This window comes from Cynoglossus semilaevis, chromosome 8, assembly GCF_000523025.1.
Source record: "Cynoglossus semilaevis isolate Cse_v1.0 chromosome 8, Cse_v1.0, whole genome shotgun sequence".
In the NCBI taxonomy this organism is placed as follows: domain Eukaryota; kingdom Metazoa; phylum Chordata; class Actinopteri; order Pleuronectiformes; family Cynoglossidae; genus Cynoglossus; species Cynoglossus semilaevis.
In genome coordinates this window covers 19,166,754-19,183,212 of record NC_024314.1, presented here as the reverse complement: position 1 = coordinate 19,183,212, position 16,459 = coordinate 19,166,754, and the positions used below count along the sequence as shown (strand labels likewise).

General features: G+C 39.7%; 2 protein-coding genes across 2 annotated transcripts in view; both read right to left on the bottom strand.

Moving 5' to 3' along the window:
- Positions 1-1,435, bottom strand: part of lum (lumican) — a 4,626-nt gene extending 3,191 nt beyond the window's left edge. The window contains exon 1 of the mRNA XM_008315526.3: positions 1,313-1,435. The gene's annotated coding sequence lies outside the window, so the exon portion shown is untranslated. The remainder of the gene's footprint in view (positions 1-1,312) is intronic.
- Positions 1,436-11,350: 9,915 nt separating this feature from the next.
- Positions 11,351-16,459, bottom strand: part of LOC103382665 (decorin-like) — a 10,469-nt gene continuing 5,360 nt past the window's right edge. Inside the window, exons 3-7 of the mRNA XM_008315522.3 lie at positions 15,811-16,024; positions 14,444-14,557; positions 14,216-14,309; positions 12,680-12,818; positions 11,351-11,553 (exon numbers count right to left, since the gene is read on the bottom strand). Of these exons, the coding sequence (XP_008313744.1) occupies positions 11,353-11,553; positions 12,680-12,818; positions 14,216-14,309; positions 14,444-14,557; positions 15,811-16,024 (762 nt within the window). The 3' untranslated portion in view covers positions 11,351-11,352. The remainder of the gene's footprint in view (positions 11,554-12,679; positions 12,819-14,215; positions 14,310-14,443; positions 14,558-15,810; positions 16,025-16,459) is intronic.

Here is a 16,459-nt window from a genome sequence, read left to right as displayed (position 1 = left end):
TTTTTTTTTTTTTTTTTTAGCATTTCTGAACACAATTGAACGAGATCTCAGGAGGTCCCTTCCTCATTAAAATAGTTTTTCACCAGTTTTTTTCTCACAAAAATATGGTTTACAACCTAGTTTTTTGTTTCCCAGCTACAAAGTGCTTATGCTGATTGGCTAACAAACGTCTTCCTAGTCATAGGCCAAGCAGGCTAACAATTGTCCTCTTATCAAAGTCTGTTTTCTGGAAACATCTATTATATCAATATATCCCTAGAATAAAACCACCAGGCCAAGAAATGCTGCTCTGATTGAAGAACAAGCTGGAAAAAAGGTCTCAATTTCAAAATTCCATCAGAGGACGGAGAAGGTGGGAGTAAAAATGACTCCTTCCTTGTAGACTGAAAATGATGTTCATCCTGCCTCCCACCAACACGATCCCCATCCCACTGCCACACCCACTCCTTTAAGAGCACATCATCAATCAGTCGAAAATCCACATCCACCAACTGGACACCAGAAAATCCTACATTCCTGAATCCACATACCAAACTGCTCAGATTGCAGCAGCGATCCATCTATCGCTCTGATCCATCAAACAACAATGGGAGCAATAATGCATTGCAGATGTTTCAAGCAGTCACTGTAATGAATGTTCGCCACATCTTGAGGGTTTCTGCTTATGCAAACAGAAAAAAAGGCAGATTTTGCTTTTTGTTTGCCATAAAAAGCAATCATATATTTACATATATACGTATTTGCTATGTATGCATATATATAAATAAATATATCAAAGATTGCAGATTGGTCTATTGTCACATACATTGTGAGAATTCAATATATACACACATATATATATACAAACTACAGCCAGACCACAATGTCCATATCTGTGCAAAATCACCCTGACAGACAATGAAAGACCAAAATAATGGATTCCAGATCCATGGAAAAATGCAGACAGACATTGGGTCCAAGGGCAGCAGATAATTTTCCACAGACCAAAGTCACCAAGACTGATCTAACAGAGCTTAGAACGCCACTTGGTATCAATAAACACATGCACGCTCGGAGATAATGCAATTTTCTTGTCATTTATTCAATATTCAAAGCATAAAAGTCATCTTTTTTTTCTTCTTTTTTTTTTGCTCCATGCACTATTTTTTTTTTCTTCTTTTTTTTTTTGCTCCATGCACTGGTGTCCCAGCCTCCTCTGTTTGCAGCACCATCCCATTCCCAAAAGTCAGCAGGGACTGCCAATGATTTCAATCCCGGAAAGCAGATCTAATAAATGATCAAACAGGAAATCACAGTGAGCGTGCAGGCTTACCTGTGCTTCTCTCTTAGCGTGTGAATGGGGTGGTGGGCCAGTAGGTAAGAACAGTGTGGTCAAAAAACTGCAAGTCTCTGGAGGAAAACAGAGAAAGAAGGAGAGAAGGGGAGGAGAGACAGAGAGAGAGGGGGGAAAAAGAGAGAGAGAGAGAGAGAGGGGTAGATGGAGAGACAGAAAGGGGGAGGAGGGGGGAGGTTGAGAAAAGGCCTCTCCTCCCTGCAGCCAGTCAAGACTCATAGAAATTGAGGATGACATCAGTGAAAAGTGTCCGTTGGAGCATCATCCAGAGACTGCGGCTGTGACTGGCCGTGAGCAGGTGCAACAAGACGTAAGAAAATCCGACCACAAAAACAGGCAAATTGTTTACCTTAAACTTTTCACTCGGCGTTTCATGCTTCCATTAATTTTCCCTCCACAGTGTTTGCGAGCTCACGTTCTTATTGGGGAATATTGTGCACCAATGGAAAAAATTAACAAAGAAGACACACAGGAAAAGTGATGTCTGGAAAAATATTAAAAATGATTTCTGGCCGCCGTTTAACCCAGACGCCGGAGATGATGTAGACTAAATTCGACTGTGCTGCTCAAGCTGTGAACAGCTTTGGAAAATCTGACCAAAAGGTTTTAAGAGGCAGCCAGACTTGCGTAACACATGATGCAGACATTCCTTCTCTTCTGTTTTTCAACAAAGGAAAAGAAACTAGAAAAAACGTGTTTCTAACAGAAGTTAGCTCAGATTACAAAAAGTTTGCAAAGAAATATATCAATACAGAGTTTAATGTGTAAATATTAGCAAAAAGAAATACCATCTTGGCAAAAAATCCAAACAGCCTAAAACTTTTTGAAGCCAAGACATAAGCAAAGTGATAAATGATTTAGCTTCAGAATATGTAAATATAGACGAGTTAACTAAAACATAAGCAATAGCTCAAGATAGCCAAAATAAATACTTATTTATTAATCTAAAAGCTATAATATCTATATAATATAGTGAGATACAGCTATAGATAAGTTCAAGCAAATTTGTTAGCTTTAGTTAGCAAACATGCTAATTAGGTAAAAAATAGCAAAGAAAGGAAACAATGCGATCAAAAGCTAGCAAAAAAAATATTATTTTGTAAATACACTTAAAAATACTTATAGTACAACTATTAGGTCAAGATAGTTCTACGAGAACCAACAGTTAGCCCACGTGTGGGGAGAACTGGAACTGTTTTTTTATAAGCTGTACAGCCAAAAGTTCACTCCAGTAAATCGGTAAAAGCTAAACTTAACTTAAACTTTTACTTAGTAAAAATGGACAAAACCCTAGAATAGAGAACACACCTATAGTGAAAAGAAATCGGTAAAAGCTAAACTTAACTTAAAGTTTTACTTAGTAAAAATGGATAAAACCCTAGAATAGAGAAACACCAACACAGCTATGGTGAAAAGGCCGAAAAAGTGGCCAAATGTTTCTCCCATTTGCTGCTGGGCATCAGTCACGCCGTCAGAACCTGCTGAGAACTGACGACTGGATGTAATTGGTCGCAGTGTGGTCTGTTATTATACTCCCAGCCCACTCTCTGCTGCCACAATGGGTGGAAAGATCTTCATTCTTCACATTCTGACTCCAAGTTTTCAATTTCCAGAGACGTCTGAAAGAAAGAGCTGAAGGCTGTGTTTCATTTCACTACAATCACATTCAGTTAGAGGATGTTTTTTGCTGTTGTTGTTGTTGCGTTTGTGTGAATAAAATGTAAAATCTGCTGCTGACAAAGTTCCAACAAGTGATTTCCAAAGGGGAGCCCGTAAAATCTGCTGCTGACAAAGTTCCAAGTGATTTCCAAAGCCCAAAAAAGAGAAAGAAGAAGAAGAAGATTTTTTTTACACTTCAACACTTTATTAACAATAGATGTAACAACTGTAAAACAGTGGTCCCTCTCCTATCGTGGTAGTTACGTTCCAAGACCCACCACGAAATGGGAAAAATAGTAGTAATAATAGTTAAACAAAGCTACCAGCGATGGTTCGCAAATGTGTTTATTTCAAAATGAGAATCCATATTTTTAAAGCCAAAAATAAAGGATGAGAATCCACATTTTAAAAGCCAAAAATAAAGGATTGGATTTAAAAAAAAATCTGCGATGTACTGAGGGAGCGAAAGGAGAACCGCGATGTAAAGAGGGAACACTGTATACAGAATAAAATAATCAAGAACCAATCAACAAATTCATTCAGGAACCGCACAAATCTCAGTTCGTAGAAGCAGAACAAAACACTAGGTGGAATAGCAGGAGAAAGGTGACAAGAACTGGAACAACAATAACGAGGACGGAGTAAACAAGGAGAAGACGAAGGTAGAAAGAAGAGTAACATCTAGAACTACAAGAAAGACCAACTAGAGTAGGAAGAGGCAAAGAAGAAGGAGAAACCATCTGAAGATCATCCTTGGAAGGTTCAAAGCAGTCAACCTAAACCAATGTGAAACTAAGAAGGCCTGTCTTCAACAACCACAGCCTGAGAGGCGAACACAAAATTCATGGGTTTGACAACATGGCCGACATTTGAGAATCTTAATCCCACCAAATCCATTAAATCCTTTCTGCTACTTATTATGTCGCAGTCTGGTGGAAATCTACGACCGACACAATAAAATGTGATGCAAATCGTGGTGAAATGCAAAACTGCAAATCTCCCCACTTTGGCATCATTAAGAGAAACCAAACAAGTTACAAATTAAGCACAAACAAACGTGTCAGGAGAAAAAGTGTCGGGAAAAGTCAACGTCTGCCATCTGGTCCAATGGAAAGGATGTGAGTGGAGTGAGACAGACGTCAACACGGTCATGGAGAAAGGCACGGTGACTAAGCAGAACGACAGAATGTTTGTTTTTTTCCATGACCAACCTGGAACAACTTAAGTCTGGTTTCACACAGAAACACTGAGGTGAAAACACAGCGACCTCAGGGAAATAAATGTTTTTAGGCAGATCGCTGACGAAGGGGGTTTCAGTCTGGGAGGACGGAGCAGATGGTGATGACATAACAGGGGTTCGACCTGTGTGGAGATGATAGTCTGATTGGCTTATGTAAGCCAAGTGGGTAGTAGTGATAGTAGGTGCCGTGTGTTATGAAACCTTACGTAACACCACGCATCACAGACGTAACACATCTGGCATCCATTGACGTTACGGGGGCACAAGACGGACCCTCTAGGTTGAAACCAGCTAAACCGCACCAGGAAGACCTACCAGGCTCCATTTGCTGCACCCCACACGACAGTGTCCGTGTCCAGACCAGGGCCATGTGTCTGGATGACCCGTCGACTACGGTCCTCAGACATGACCGTAGAAACCACATTGTCGGGTGGGTTTGGAACCCCGTGGCCACATTTCTAATAAGACGTTTAGCCGTCTATTTTCATGATGAATGAACAATTTTCCTTCCATTGATGAGCAATTTTAGCTTTATTTGTAGCGAGATTAGCTACCTCAGCTAGCCTATCTCTCGTTCTGCAATGCAGTCACTACATATTTTAAGCCTGTTTTTTTAAAACAGTTGTCTTGTTATTGGCTAACTTTCAACCATTTTTAACTTCAATATCTCGATACTTAATGGCGCCTCCTAGTGCAGTTTAGTTGCACTTTAGCTATGCATTTAGAATTTTTATAACAATTTCTTTGGGACTACTGTTATTTAAGAAATAAGAATTTTGGATAAAATGTTTGGGCTAAACTATTATTATCTTTTTGGCTAACTTTGAGCTACAATTTTTAGCGACTCCTTGCTATATATCTACAGTAAACCTTTAGCTTGAAATTGCATGTTTTTGACGGTTTTTGAATGTGTGGGAGAACGTCACCGACATCGTACTCCCTACACAGACACCAGGAGTCAAGACAACAGAGTTGATTTTCTTGCTGCTAATCCAAACCAGCTACCATTTCTGCCACAGTGTGGCCCTCTATCTCCATTGACCGATTTTAAAAACAAAGACATGGTTACATAGACATGGAGTGTGTGTTTCACTGGCCTGCCTGCAGTCTAGGCCTGTCTCTTTGTTTAATGCCAATAGTACACCAAGAAGCAGAGAGTTAGGGACACGACCCAGAGATCAACTTACGGTGCTAATCTAAGTTACTTTGCTTGAAAATGATTTTGCCCGACTTTAAATGATTATCACTTGACAATGACGGACTGTAGTTGTAAGTATAGCAACTTTTCTGAGAAAGGTGTTTGATTGATGCGTTAAAAATATATCTATATCGCAAAACTATCAGGATCTATCCTTCTGATCGCAGAGCTGCTCCGTCAATCCTCAGCACACATTACAGCACGAATGAGGAAAATAAAAAATGCACGTGATCCGACGGCACATGGATGAACCGAGCATGTCTCCTGGCAAAGCGAGATATTTTTGGACCCTCTTGGCACAGACACACAGAAGCTTCTAATAAAAACCCCAGACATCACTCAGACACCACCGCCTGCTCCGACCATGTGGTCGCACGGTTCTTAAGACTTAAGATCTTCCATGAGCTGGACTAATGATTTCATCACCTGCTCTCACAGGATCGCATGTACATGCACACAGCTTCCACCAGGGTTCAGACCCAAAGGTTTGTAACGAGGGTTACTAGCTTTTAGCAATTTTTAAATTCACTTCTACTTAATCACTGTGATATATTTGTTATCCATCCAAAGTAACTTATAGCTAGTTCAGGTATGCTACACTATATTCTAAGATATCTTACTAATACTTTACACCTATTTTTGTCTATTTGTGACTTCTAGTGTTTTGGCTTATATTTAGCACCTTTTCTGCCATTTAATAGCAGTTTTCTGGACCTATTCTGGAATTTATTTTGTAGTAATAATTTGGCTAACCTAACAGATATCAAAAGAATCTTTTTCAACTTTCAGACTCCAATCTCAAGGTTACTTTAAAATAGTGTCAAATTCTTGCATTTCGTTTCTCAAACTCTACCCTTACTGTATTTAGGTCATGTTTTCTAATTCATTTATTCATTTTTAGTTAGCTCAGTTTGCTAGTCACTAGCTAACATAATTAGCCACTGTAGTGGTACGGTCAGATTGCAATCTTTTAGTGTACTATAAATAAACAACTTGAACTTTGTTTTTTTTTTTTTTTCAGTTTTACCTGTTATAGAAGTTTAATGGACATAGTATTTGTTAACAGTTAAAAAACGTTTAAAAAACATCACGCTAAGGACAATTTCAAGTGATTCCAGATTCGCAAGAACTTTTTAAATATTGCAAGAAATATTTTAATATTTTTTAAAGGATTTCAACATGTTCTTGTGATGTTAATGGGATTATTAAAAATGCATTTCTTCTCTCACGTTACAGATCAGACAGGTTTAATTTCCACATGTGGCCGTTTTTGATTCATGTTCGGTCTTGAAAACCAGCACTTGCCTCAATCTGTGGCACAGATGCTTTCACAGAAGAAGTCTTTTCCCTGTCTCTTCGTTCTGACACAGTCAAGCTGCTCAGGTTACTTTGGTCACAGAAGCGCCACAAGACACTTACTTTATCATGCTACACACACACACACACACACACACAGGTGGAAAAAGTGTTTTTAAAAAAGGCTGTTACGCATCAAAACACACAAACACTGGCAGCGAGCCTAAAGAAACAGCTCTGTTTCAGCGCTGATGCCCTGTCAGATAGGGGAATCGGGTTGCAAGGAAAATAGAAATAGTTGTTCCAGGCACCACCACATGGGGGCGTCAGATGGATGTTTGCTGCGCAGCGCTTGAACACTGAAGCTTTTCAGTCTGGAAAAATGACACAGAGCCGAGTCATATCAGAGTGGTTAGATTTAGAGCCAGATATAACGAAGCGTTTCCTTTTCTGGGATAAACTCTACACTAAAAATGTGTCCCATGATTCAAAGGGTTCACTGTCAATGACAAAAGTTAAAATAAGAGTAAATACACTTTTTAATTAATTATTTTACCCCTTTATTTGGATTATATATTCAAATCTACTACCTAGCTAACAATGTTGACTTCCACTCCAGCTTCTCTCCTCATTGGCCAATTTAATGCTCATTTTCTGTTAGCTGGAGTGAAGTTTATCCTTTTAAAATTTTCCACCAAATAAACATGAGTGAATTTACACTTCTTTCTACTTTTGGACTTACCTTGTTGCTTAGGGTTTGTTTACTAAGTTATGATCCAAGAAAAAGCTACTTCCATGCTAATGTTCCACAAACAATCAATAATTGTATTTATTAGTAGCTATTTTAGCTAATGTTTGTCAAATTATGTTAGTTTTTTAGCTACCATCCCAACGTCCTCTCATCTTTGTAACTGTGTTATTCCTAAATGCCACAGCCATCACCAACCTTTCAGTAATGCTAGCTATAATTAGCTATTTTTGTATTGTAGGCTAACGTTAGGGAACTTTTCGCTCTCTTCTATTCTGATGAAAGATGAATTTCAATGTAAAACATTAAGGTACAGAATAAAGAATCTAAACGTTATTTGACCAAAGGTGAAAAGTTATCGTACAACACAGCAATGCCAAGACAAAAGCAGAGCAAAGAAAAATAAAGCAAAGCAAAAAACATGGCCACACTAATGATTTCAAATTAGCCCTAAGCAAATCTTAAATGTTAGCCAAAACAAACTCAAGTGAAGAGAATCCAGGCCAGAAATAGCTCAGGGTCTGTTAATAACAATAACAACAATAGCTTAAAGTTAGCTGCCGCCCCCCCCAAAAAAAAACTTGATTAAATGTTCTGATAAAAGTATCCAGGAAGCCATTTATAACAACAAACGATAATTACACACAGGCATTGCCTATTTTTAAAATCTGTTTTCCTGGGAAATTGATTAAATATATGGACTCTGAGCCAAAGCACTGTAGAAATAAGCAGCCACATCTCAGGTTTCCTACAATGACTCCTCCAGCAGGACAGTTTTATAAACGGTGTCCAGTGCCCACTCATACCTGCTCAACACTCGGATCGAATCCCGCACGCAGAATCTAACCCTGATGACTTCCTCACCTGGATTATTGAATGCAGCCTCTGTGCGTTGCAACATCTGCTGTGTGATTTATTGTTATCAGATGACAGGAAGCAGAGCTTTGTCTAAAGGAAGCATACGAGAATGAAAGTGATTAGTGTGAAAGTGATTAATAGAAGTTTAACTGAAGACAGATTTGAGGTTTTCTATTTTCTATCTTGTTGACAGCTGCCTTGGAAAATGCCCCGTGAGATTCCTATTGGATCTTCTACCTCTCAAAAAAAAAAAAAAAAAAAGAAGAAAATTAATTGACGCTTGGGTGCTGCGTCTTTTCTTGTGCGTGGTGTCACTCTTTCTCTGAAGGCGTCCGACCCACTTTCCCATTGACCTTCCTTCCTTTCTCTGAAGGCGTCCGACCCACTTTCGGACGACCATTGACCTTCCTGCAGAGTTCCATTCACGTGGAACTGCACTTGCGTTGTTTCTTCTAGGCTCTTCTTCGCCAAAGCTCAGCAAGTAGGTGGTTCCAAAATTTGGAGACACCATTAATCATGAACAGATTCCAAAAGCTCGACTTGCAGAAACGCAGCCCCGGACTTGCAAGGAACCACATCTGCATTGACACTGACAGCACTGACGCCTTTGGGCAAACGCTTCACACTGGCACATGTAGCAGAAGCCTGATGATGTATGGAGTGTGAACCACACCTGAATATAATAAACCAATAAACTCCAGTGTGAAGATACAGAAAATACTACCTTGATGTGTACTTTCAAACACAAATCCCGTGAGAATCACTGCAATACTTAACAATTAGAAAGAATTGTATGAGCATTTATTATGAACGCCTAAATGTTTTTTTTCACACCTGTAAGTGTACTGCAAGGAATCCTCACCCGAGTACATTTTTACCTCGGCATCCTCCTCAGAGTGAAGCCAAATACTACAGCAGTTCCTGTAGGAACATCTATCTGTGCAGTAGTACTCCTTCTCATACATACAGCACAAGTCCCAGCCAGTCCTTGTCCATATGAGCCCCATATGGTGGTGGGAAATGAACACGTGTTTAGAAACTGGTTTCAAATGGTCTGAGTCCACATTGGGTTGAGCCAGTTTGGCCCATACGGACACTCCGGACGTCACATGTCAGCCCAGGAAGGCAAATTCAAAAATCTTTTTCCATTAGTAATTTTATTTTGTTCAGGACACCTTAGCTGGAGCCCTTGCTTCCGTGGGAGGGAGGAAAGAAGGGAGGGAGCGGGGAGGGAGGGAGGGAGAGAAAGAAAAAACACCTTTTTATTTGCTGATATATTACGTCTGCGCTATGGTAAGTGCTCGTGCCTTTAAGTGATGAGAATTTTTTTTTTTTTTTATACAGCATTTATATACAGCGTCTATACATACAACATTCATACCAGCGTGGGTGCTAATGGGCATGCCAGTCCAAATGCACCCTCCATTTTCTGCTGTACTTGTAAAAGAAACACATGAGAGAGAGAGCGAGAGAGAGAGAGAGAGAGAGAGGAACGATGGGCAGAGAAAAACAAAAAACGAGGGACATACAGTACATACAGGCATTAACAAGCGATTCCAGAAAGCACCAAATTCAAGTTGCAATGGAATTTAAAAACAGACAAACAAACAAACAAATTTAAAAAAAAGAGCATGCATATAAATCTTTGGGAATGGCATTTGCTGGAGTCGTATATAGTTTATTATTCTACACTTTTAGAAGCCGTTTGACCTTTTTTTCCGTCTTTTCTCGACAAACAAACAGTGGCAGACGAAGAGCAGGAGATGGAATGTGATGAAGATTACAAACACAAGAAATCACCATCGTGATGGAGAGTCACGGTGTCTGATTTTTTTTTTTTTATATCTCTACTTGAATTGAGCACAATACAAATAGAAGGTTCCTTTTCACGGAGTGCAGCGTGGTAGTCATACACTGGGAATGCCATTCCTAGTACACAGGTAATATCTAATACATTCTAGTTATACCAGGTGTTAAAGGTTTTATAAAAAAAAAAAACACATTTTAAACCCCGTTCTGCCTGCTCTACAGGTCAGCCATATATTTTTTTTTTTCATTCCATGTCCGACAAGGTGTGCTGGTCCAAAACTGGGTTATATCACATTAAAATTCCTTATTCTGCTGAGAGAACGAGATATTACATCTGTTTGCCTGGGGAAATAGTGTTACAACATTAAAGTGAGATTATATTTGCAAAGTTAATGCTTGGTCCTACTGTATTATACCTGTGCTGTGAGTGAGAGCATCACCTTTGTAAATGGCCAGCGTTGGCTGTAAGCTGTGTACGTATGTAGTGTTTGCACCAACTTTAAAGCTAAATATTGAAAAATGATATGTTGGGTTTAATTTGGAAGAGGATCAGGGACAGATGTCATTTTTAAACAAAGTAGTTGGGATTTTGGAAGAAAAATAGAAATGTACCTTTGTTTCCACAGAATTCTGAGATTGTTTTATTTCTAATTATATTTCAAAATATTAGTATTAAAGTCACAAAATGCACAGTTTTGTTTTAGAATTGAAGAATTCTGAAAAAAGAAAAATCAGACTTCTTTTATTCTATACACTGCGTAAACTGTTCTGGGTATCTTATTTTTCTGAGATTTTTTTTTCTTTTTTTGCTGGACTCATGACACGAATTCTGACTTATTTTACAAAGAACATCGAGATCATAGCCAGCACTTTCATTTTTTTCCCTTGACACTTCTTTCAAAACCTAAAATTTGAACTTTTTACCTCTGAATCGTGACTGCAATCCCAGAATTCTGCAGTAAAAGTCGATCTCTTTTCCCATGTGACCCTTACTCTCCTCCGCAGCTAAAGGTCCACACCCACTAAAGTTTTGAAATGAGCATGTCATTGAATTATGTCATCATGTGTGTGGGGGGGCAGTGTCTGTAAGGGGTCAGTGTTGTGTGTGTGTGTTTGGGTGTGTGTTTGGGTGTGGGATCTGGGGGGGTTCGTAGTCAAACACGCACGCTCTACAAAACTTTCACGCACTTGTTCACAAACACACACACGGNCTACTTCTTCCTGTAGTTGCCCAGCTGGATGGCGGAGCGGTCGAAGACGCAGCGGAAGGTGACGGGCTGGACTTCCCAGTAGGCCACGGGGTTGCTGAAGAGGCTGATGCCTGAGTACATGGCCTTCTTGGTGTTGAAGCCAGGAGGACAGAAGTCCCCTGTTCCCACAGCAGAAATCTTGTTGGCATGGAGGTAGACCACCTAGTGGAGGGATTTGAATAATAACAATCTTCTGTCACTGACGGCAATAATTTAGTCTGTTTCCAGATAAACAGGATGATACTAAGCCAGGAAATGAATAACAGCATTTATTCTCCCTTGAGGTTGTTTGACTAAAAGAAAAAGGAATAAACGGGGACCTGAAATATGGAGTAATACTGTGTCTGAGTCACTGAGGCAGGCGCCGAAATAAAAAAAAAAAAGAGCAGATAAAACGCATTCATTAGCAGTTAGCAGCTTAAAGGTGGAGGAGGTCCATTCAATGGTTGTTTCCAAGTCAGATTATTATATTTCATGGACTTGTTTTTCTGTGTTAAGTGGTTTAAACTATTGATGACTAAGGGTTTATAACAGTTCTGTGATGACCTGCCCAACTCTGCCTCTGATTGGCTGCTTGCCTTAGCTTGTTGGGTTGGTGAGAGAATGATCTTATGCTAGCAACGCCAGCTAGTGGCTAACAGTGCTGACAAATGACAATGTGAATGACTGCCGTACATTTTTACCGTTTTACATGTTATGTATTACATGTTATTTTTGGGAAACTAGGGCAACAGCGCTAAGCCTGCTATGCTAATTCTACTACTTATGGACAGATCATAATTTCAAAAATAGATACCACCAAAAAAAACCCAAGTAGTAAATAAAACCAAAGCTAATCTGCTAACATTTCAACATCTTTTAAATTAAAAAAATGTGTCATGGACTTTTACTTTTGGAAGCCAAAGAAAACGGACTTCTTCATTAGTTCAATAAAAACATACATATTTTTCAATATACGGTATGTTTTGGGCAAAACCTTTTGTAATAACCTACAGTATGACTGACTAATTACACTCCACACTATAAACAGAAACCAAGTAAATCCAGGTGACAGTGATTATCACAGCCGTCTAATCAAGAACCTAATCTTTCTAAACAAAGAAATGCAACGGAGTAAACTTTCCCAGCATGGTTTCCATCAGGAACAATAAAATATCTGTGACCAGGCCGTAAGACAACGAGCAGCACTGACTGGCTGAGATTAACAAGTTAATTTACTGGAACTAAATGGTAGCAGATACAGTCAATGCTGTAGTCTGTTTTCTCCTGTCCTACTCAGAAACTTTACCTGGATGTATTTGTGATCTGGCAGGCCGGGGGGAACGCTGGTCAGGGCGTTGTTGTCCAGGTGCAGCTCACGCAGGTGAGGGATGTTGGCCAGGGTTCCATTTTCCACAGAGCTAACCTCGTTGTAGCTCAGACCCAGCCTGCAAGTGCAAAGCAGATGTGGGAAATGTAAATATCAACATGTAGGGGAACTATGTCCAACATCTGACCCGTGAACCAATGAAGTGGCCAGGTTTCTACTGCTACAAATGTAGTTTGGTCTTCCCGTGAACCAATGAAGTGGCCAGGTTTTTACTGCTACAAATGTAGTTTGGTCTTCCATTTGGTCAATGGATTATTGCTATAGTAGTTTTATCTTTTTTGTAACATTACACAGTAGCTAACTGCTGTAGCTAGGCTAACATCGGTGTGCTTCTGTTACATAACTTGAAGATAGTAATCGAATGGTTCTGCCTTCTGAGTATCTTAATTGAACAGATGAAGGAAAGAAAGATGGGGAAATCACAGTTTAAATGTTTTTCAGCCACTTTAACAGACACGAAAACAGAAATCACAGTTTAAATGTTTTTCAGCCACTTCAACAGACACAAAAACAGAAAACAGCAGCAGCAAAAAAAAAACAAACAAAAAAAAAAACTGACAAAAGCTTTCTCTGTTCTAGAAAAAAAAAAACAAAAAAAAAACTCTGACAAAAGCTTTCTCTGTTCTCTCTCGCATCTTTGGCTCAATCTGAGCAATGTTCCTATAAACACAATCTACCCAGCTTTATAAGCAAACGTCATTACATTAGCTTCAAAGTGCTGTTTAGGTTTTAGCTTCAAGAGTTCTGGTGTATTTCAGTCAAATCACATTAATCCTGTTTTTATCATGCTCTTAGGGCATCTGTTAAATCCCATTGTTTGAAAACCTGCCTCTTCAGAGCTGTGATGCTTTCCACCGCATTACAAGGTTTTCCAATCTACTGACTAAGAATATCACCTTCAAATCAGTCACATAAAATGGAAAAAAAATGACTAAAAACACTTCAAAAGGCTGTTAAAGGAGAATTTGTACATTTCACCTCCTTATTTTTGGGAAATTTATTAAATCATCTGTGTATGTTTTAGGCTCAGGCTAATTTATGTTAGCTTACGGTTCTCTAAACCACAGACAGCTCCAACTGTATTGTAATAAGGGCAACAAAATCTGTTTATTTTAATGATTGCCGATGTAAAAACAGATAATCAGCTGATTGGAGAAACCATCATTTAATTTAGATTTAAATTAGCTAAAGGCTAGCCCTCACTGAAACCTAGCCAAACATCGTCAGTTAACCAGAAATACAGAAAACAGACAGAATATTAGTTTGCCAAAAACCTAAAAAAAAAGCTAAAGTTTTACTTAAATTGTCGTGTAAAAAGCTAAAAATCTCGGAACTATGTTGAAGTCAGGTTTTCCAAACCCAAAAACAATGTGACATCTGAGAGGAATTATGTGTAATTCAGTTTGCCGCTGCAGATTAGCGTTGTAAAGGGGGAACATTTTTATTTTTCAGTACTTAGCCAGGTTCTTCAGGCCTTTGAGTCTGTCTGCTGTCACTTTAGTGATTTTGTTTCCATCCAGGTGGAGCTCAGACAGGGAGCTGGGCAGACCTGGCAACCCGCAGGAGAAGACGAGGATTAGCAGCAGAAACTCAGCAGCTCATGACGTACATTAGGTACGACGTAAATTAAAATGATAGAATAGGTTCTGTTTTGACTCAGCTGACTGATATTTGTGCAGGTACCTTTGGGGATCTCTGAGATGTTGGTGTCGGCGATGCGAATGTAAGAGACCCGTTTCAGGTCGGCAAAAGCGCCGGCTTCGATTCCAGCGCTCTTCAGAGGGTTTGATCCAAGCTCTGACCGAAAAACAAGGAAAAAGATGAAAGTGTTTACACGAAATGTGAAACCACCAAAAGAGAAGAGAAGAAAAGAAAGAACAGCAGTAACACATCACAGCTAACCTAACTCCCCTTCTGGGAAGATGGAGCTGAGTCACACATAAACAAAGTCTTGGGCAAGAGAAAGGGCTTGTGTTGCAAAACAGATTCATGGTCAAAGGACGGTCATACTGACACACTCACACTGAAACACTGGAATGACTCAAGACGCCTGAACAGACACAGTGGCTGTGCCAATGACAGTACAACCAGACCTGTGAGTGTTCACATCGGCCATGACTACAGGGACCCTCCCCAACAACAGCTGAGAACTGTATAATGACATTAAGTTTCTTACAACATGGAAACGACAAGATGAGTCAAAATGACCATGTTTTTATCCATGTTTAAATGTCTGTTTAAACTGGGCTAAAATTTTTGGTACAGCCTAAACTATCAATAGTACTATGGAGCATGACTCAGTAAAAGGCAACTCAACTCAGATGCAGAAGAAGACAATGGTGCTTGGTTGCTGCTTTGTTAGTACTTTGCTGTTGGCAAGCAACACATTTCACCACAGTCTCATGAAGAGCAGCATATTTTCAGTTCATAAATTTAACTTTGCATGTGCAAGTCTCCAACACCTGACCCTAACATTGTGACTATCAATGCCTCTCTGCCTGCACTGGAGACCCTAACATTGTGACTATCAATGCCTCGGTGCCTGCACTGGAGGATGATGCTGCTGTTAACCTCACACAGTTTAACGGCCAGTAGCTATTAATAAATCAAACCAATATAACAGCAATGAACCACCTGGGGCTTTATTGAACCCAAAATATGCTGCATCTCATTGGTGTTGCTCACCAGTTACTGACGCCTCAAAATACTTAAACTTATCTGCCACCTGATGCTGATTTATTATGAATATGATGCAATCTGAAAACTAACTGAAGCCCCAATTGTCCTTCGGTCTATTTCTCTTAAGGCAGTAATGACAACCTCAACACGACCAAAACAGTTTTTCCAAGGCTCTCCAAACTCATTAAGAAATGTTTTTTTGGTCTAAAACCTAGTGAGATTTATTTTTCTCCTAGACTTCTTTGGTTCCTGTTGAGCTCATGGACACAACTCAGACTACGTGATCCAACATTGGAAAATTAAAACTTCTCCAAGCTCCTTGGCTTTCATGCTCTTGGTGGTAAAACATGTATGTTTTTTGTTCGTCTTACCCATGACAATGACATGGGACATGCCCTGGAAGGAGGACTTTTTGATCTTGCTGATGGCGTTCTCGTGGATGCGCAGCTCCTGCAGGCTCTTGGGCATGTTGGCTGGCATGTCCTTCAGCATGTTCTTGGACAGGTAGAGACGCTGCAGCTTAGCCAGAGGGCTGAAGGCCTTGGCGTGGATAACTGTGATTTTGTTGTTCACCAGGATCAGAGCCTGGAACAGAAGAAACCGAGGAGTTGAGATGTTGGATTTTATTCTTCTCACCTTTGCCACTCATTTCTCGCAGCGTGAAACAATGAACCCTCAGCCTTTGGTGTTGGTTTACAGTTTTCTGTTTTATTCCAGTCAAGACTAGTTTTGTTAAAGTTTATGTGGCTCACCAGAATGTGAACTCTATTTGAAACCAAACTCCTGAGTGGATTGGACTGAACTTTTTCACTCCGAAACAATTTCTGCAAATGCACTGGGGGACAGTAAAGAATGTGTACTTTCCAAAAAACAGGAAATTTTGAGCAGCGCAGCTGTTAAATACCTCAATGCACTGCATGCTTTTGTCGAGATGGTGGAGGGTGAAGTTGGAGACTGCTATGACTGATCCCTAAATTCGTTTTTCAGAGGAATCTCGCTCCTGCTGTTCCTCTCTTGTGT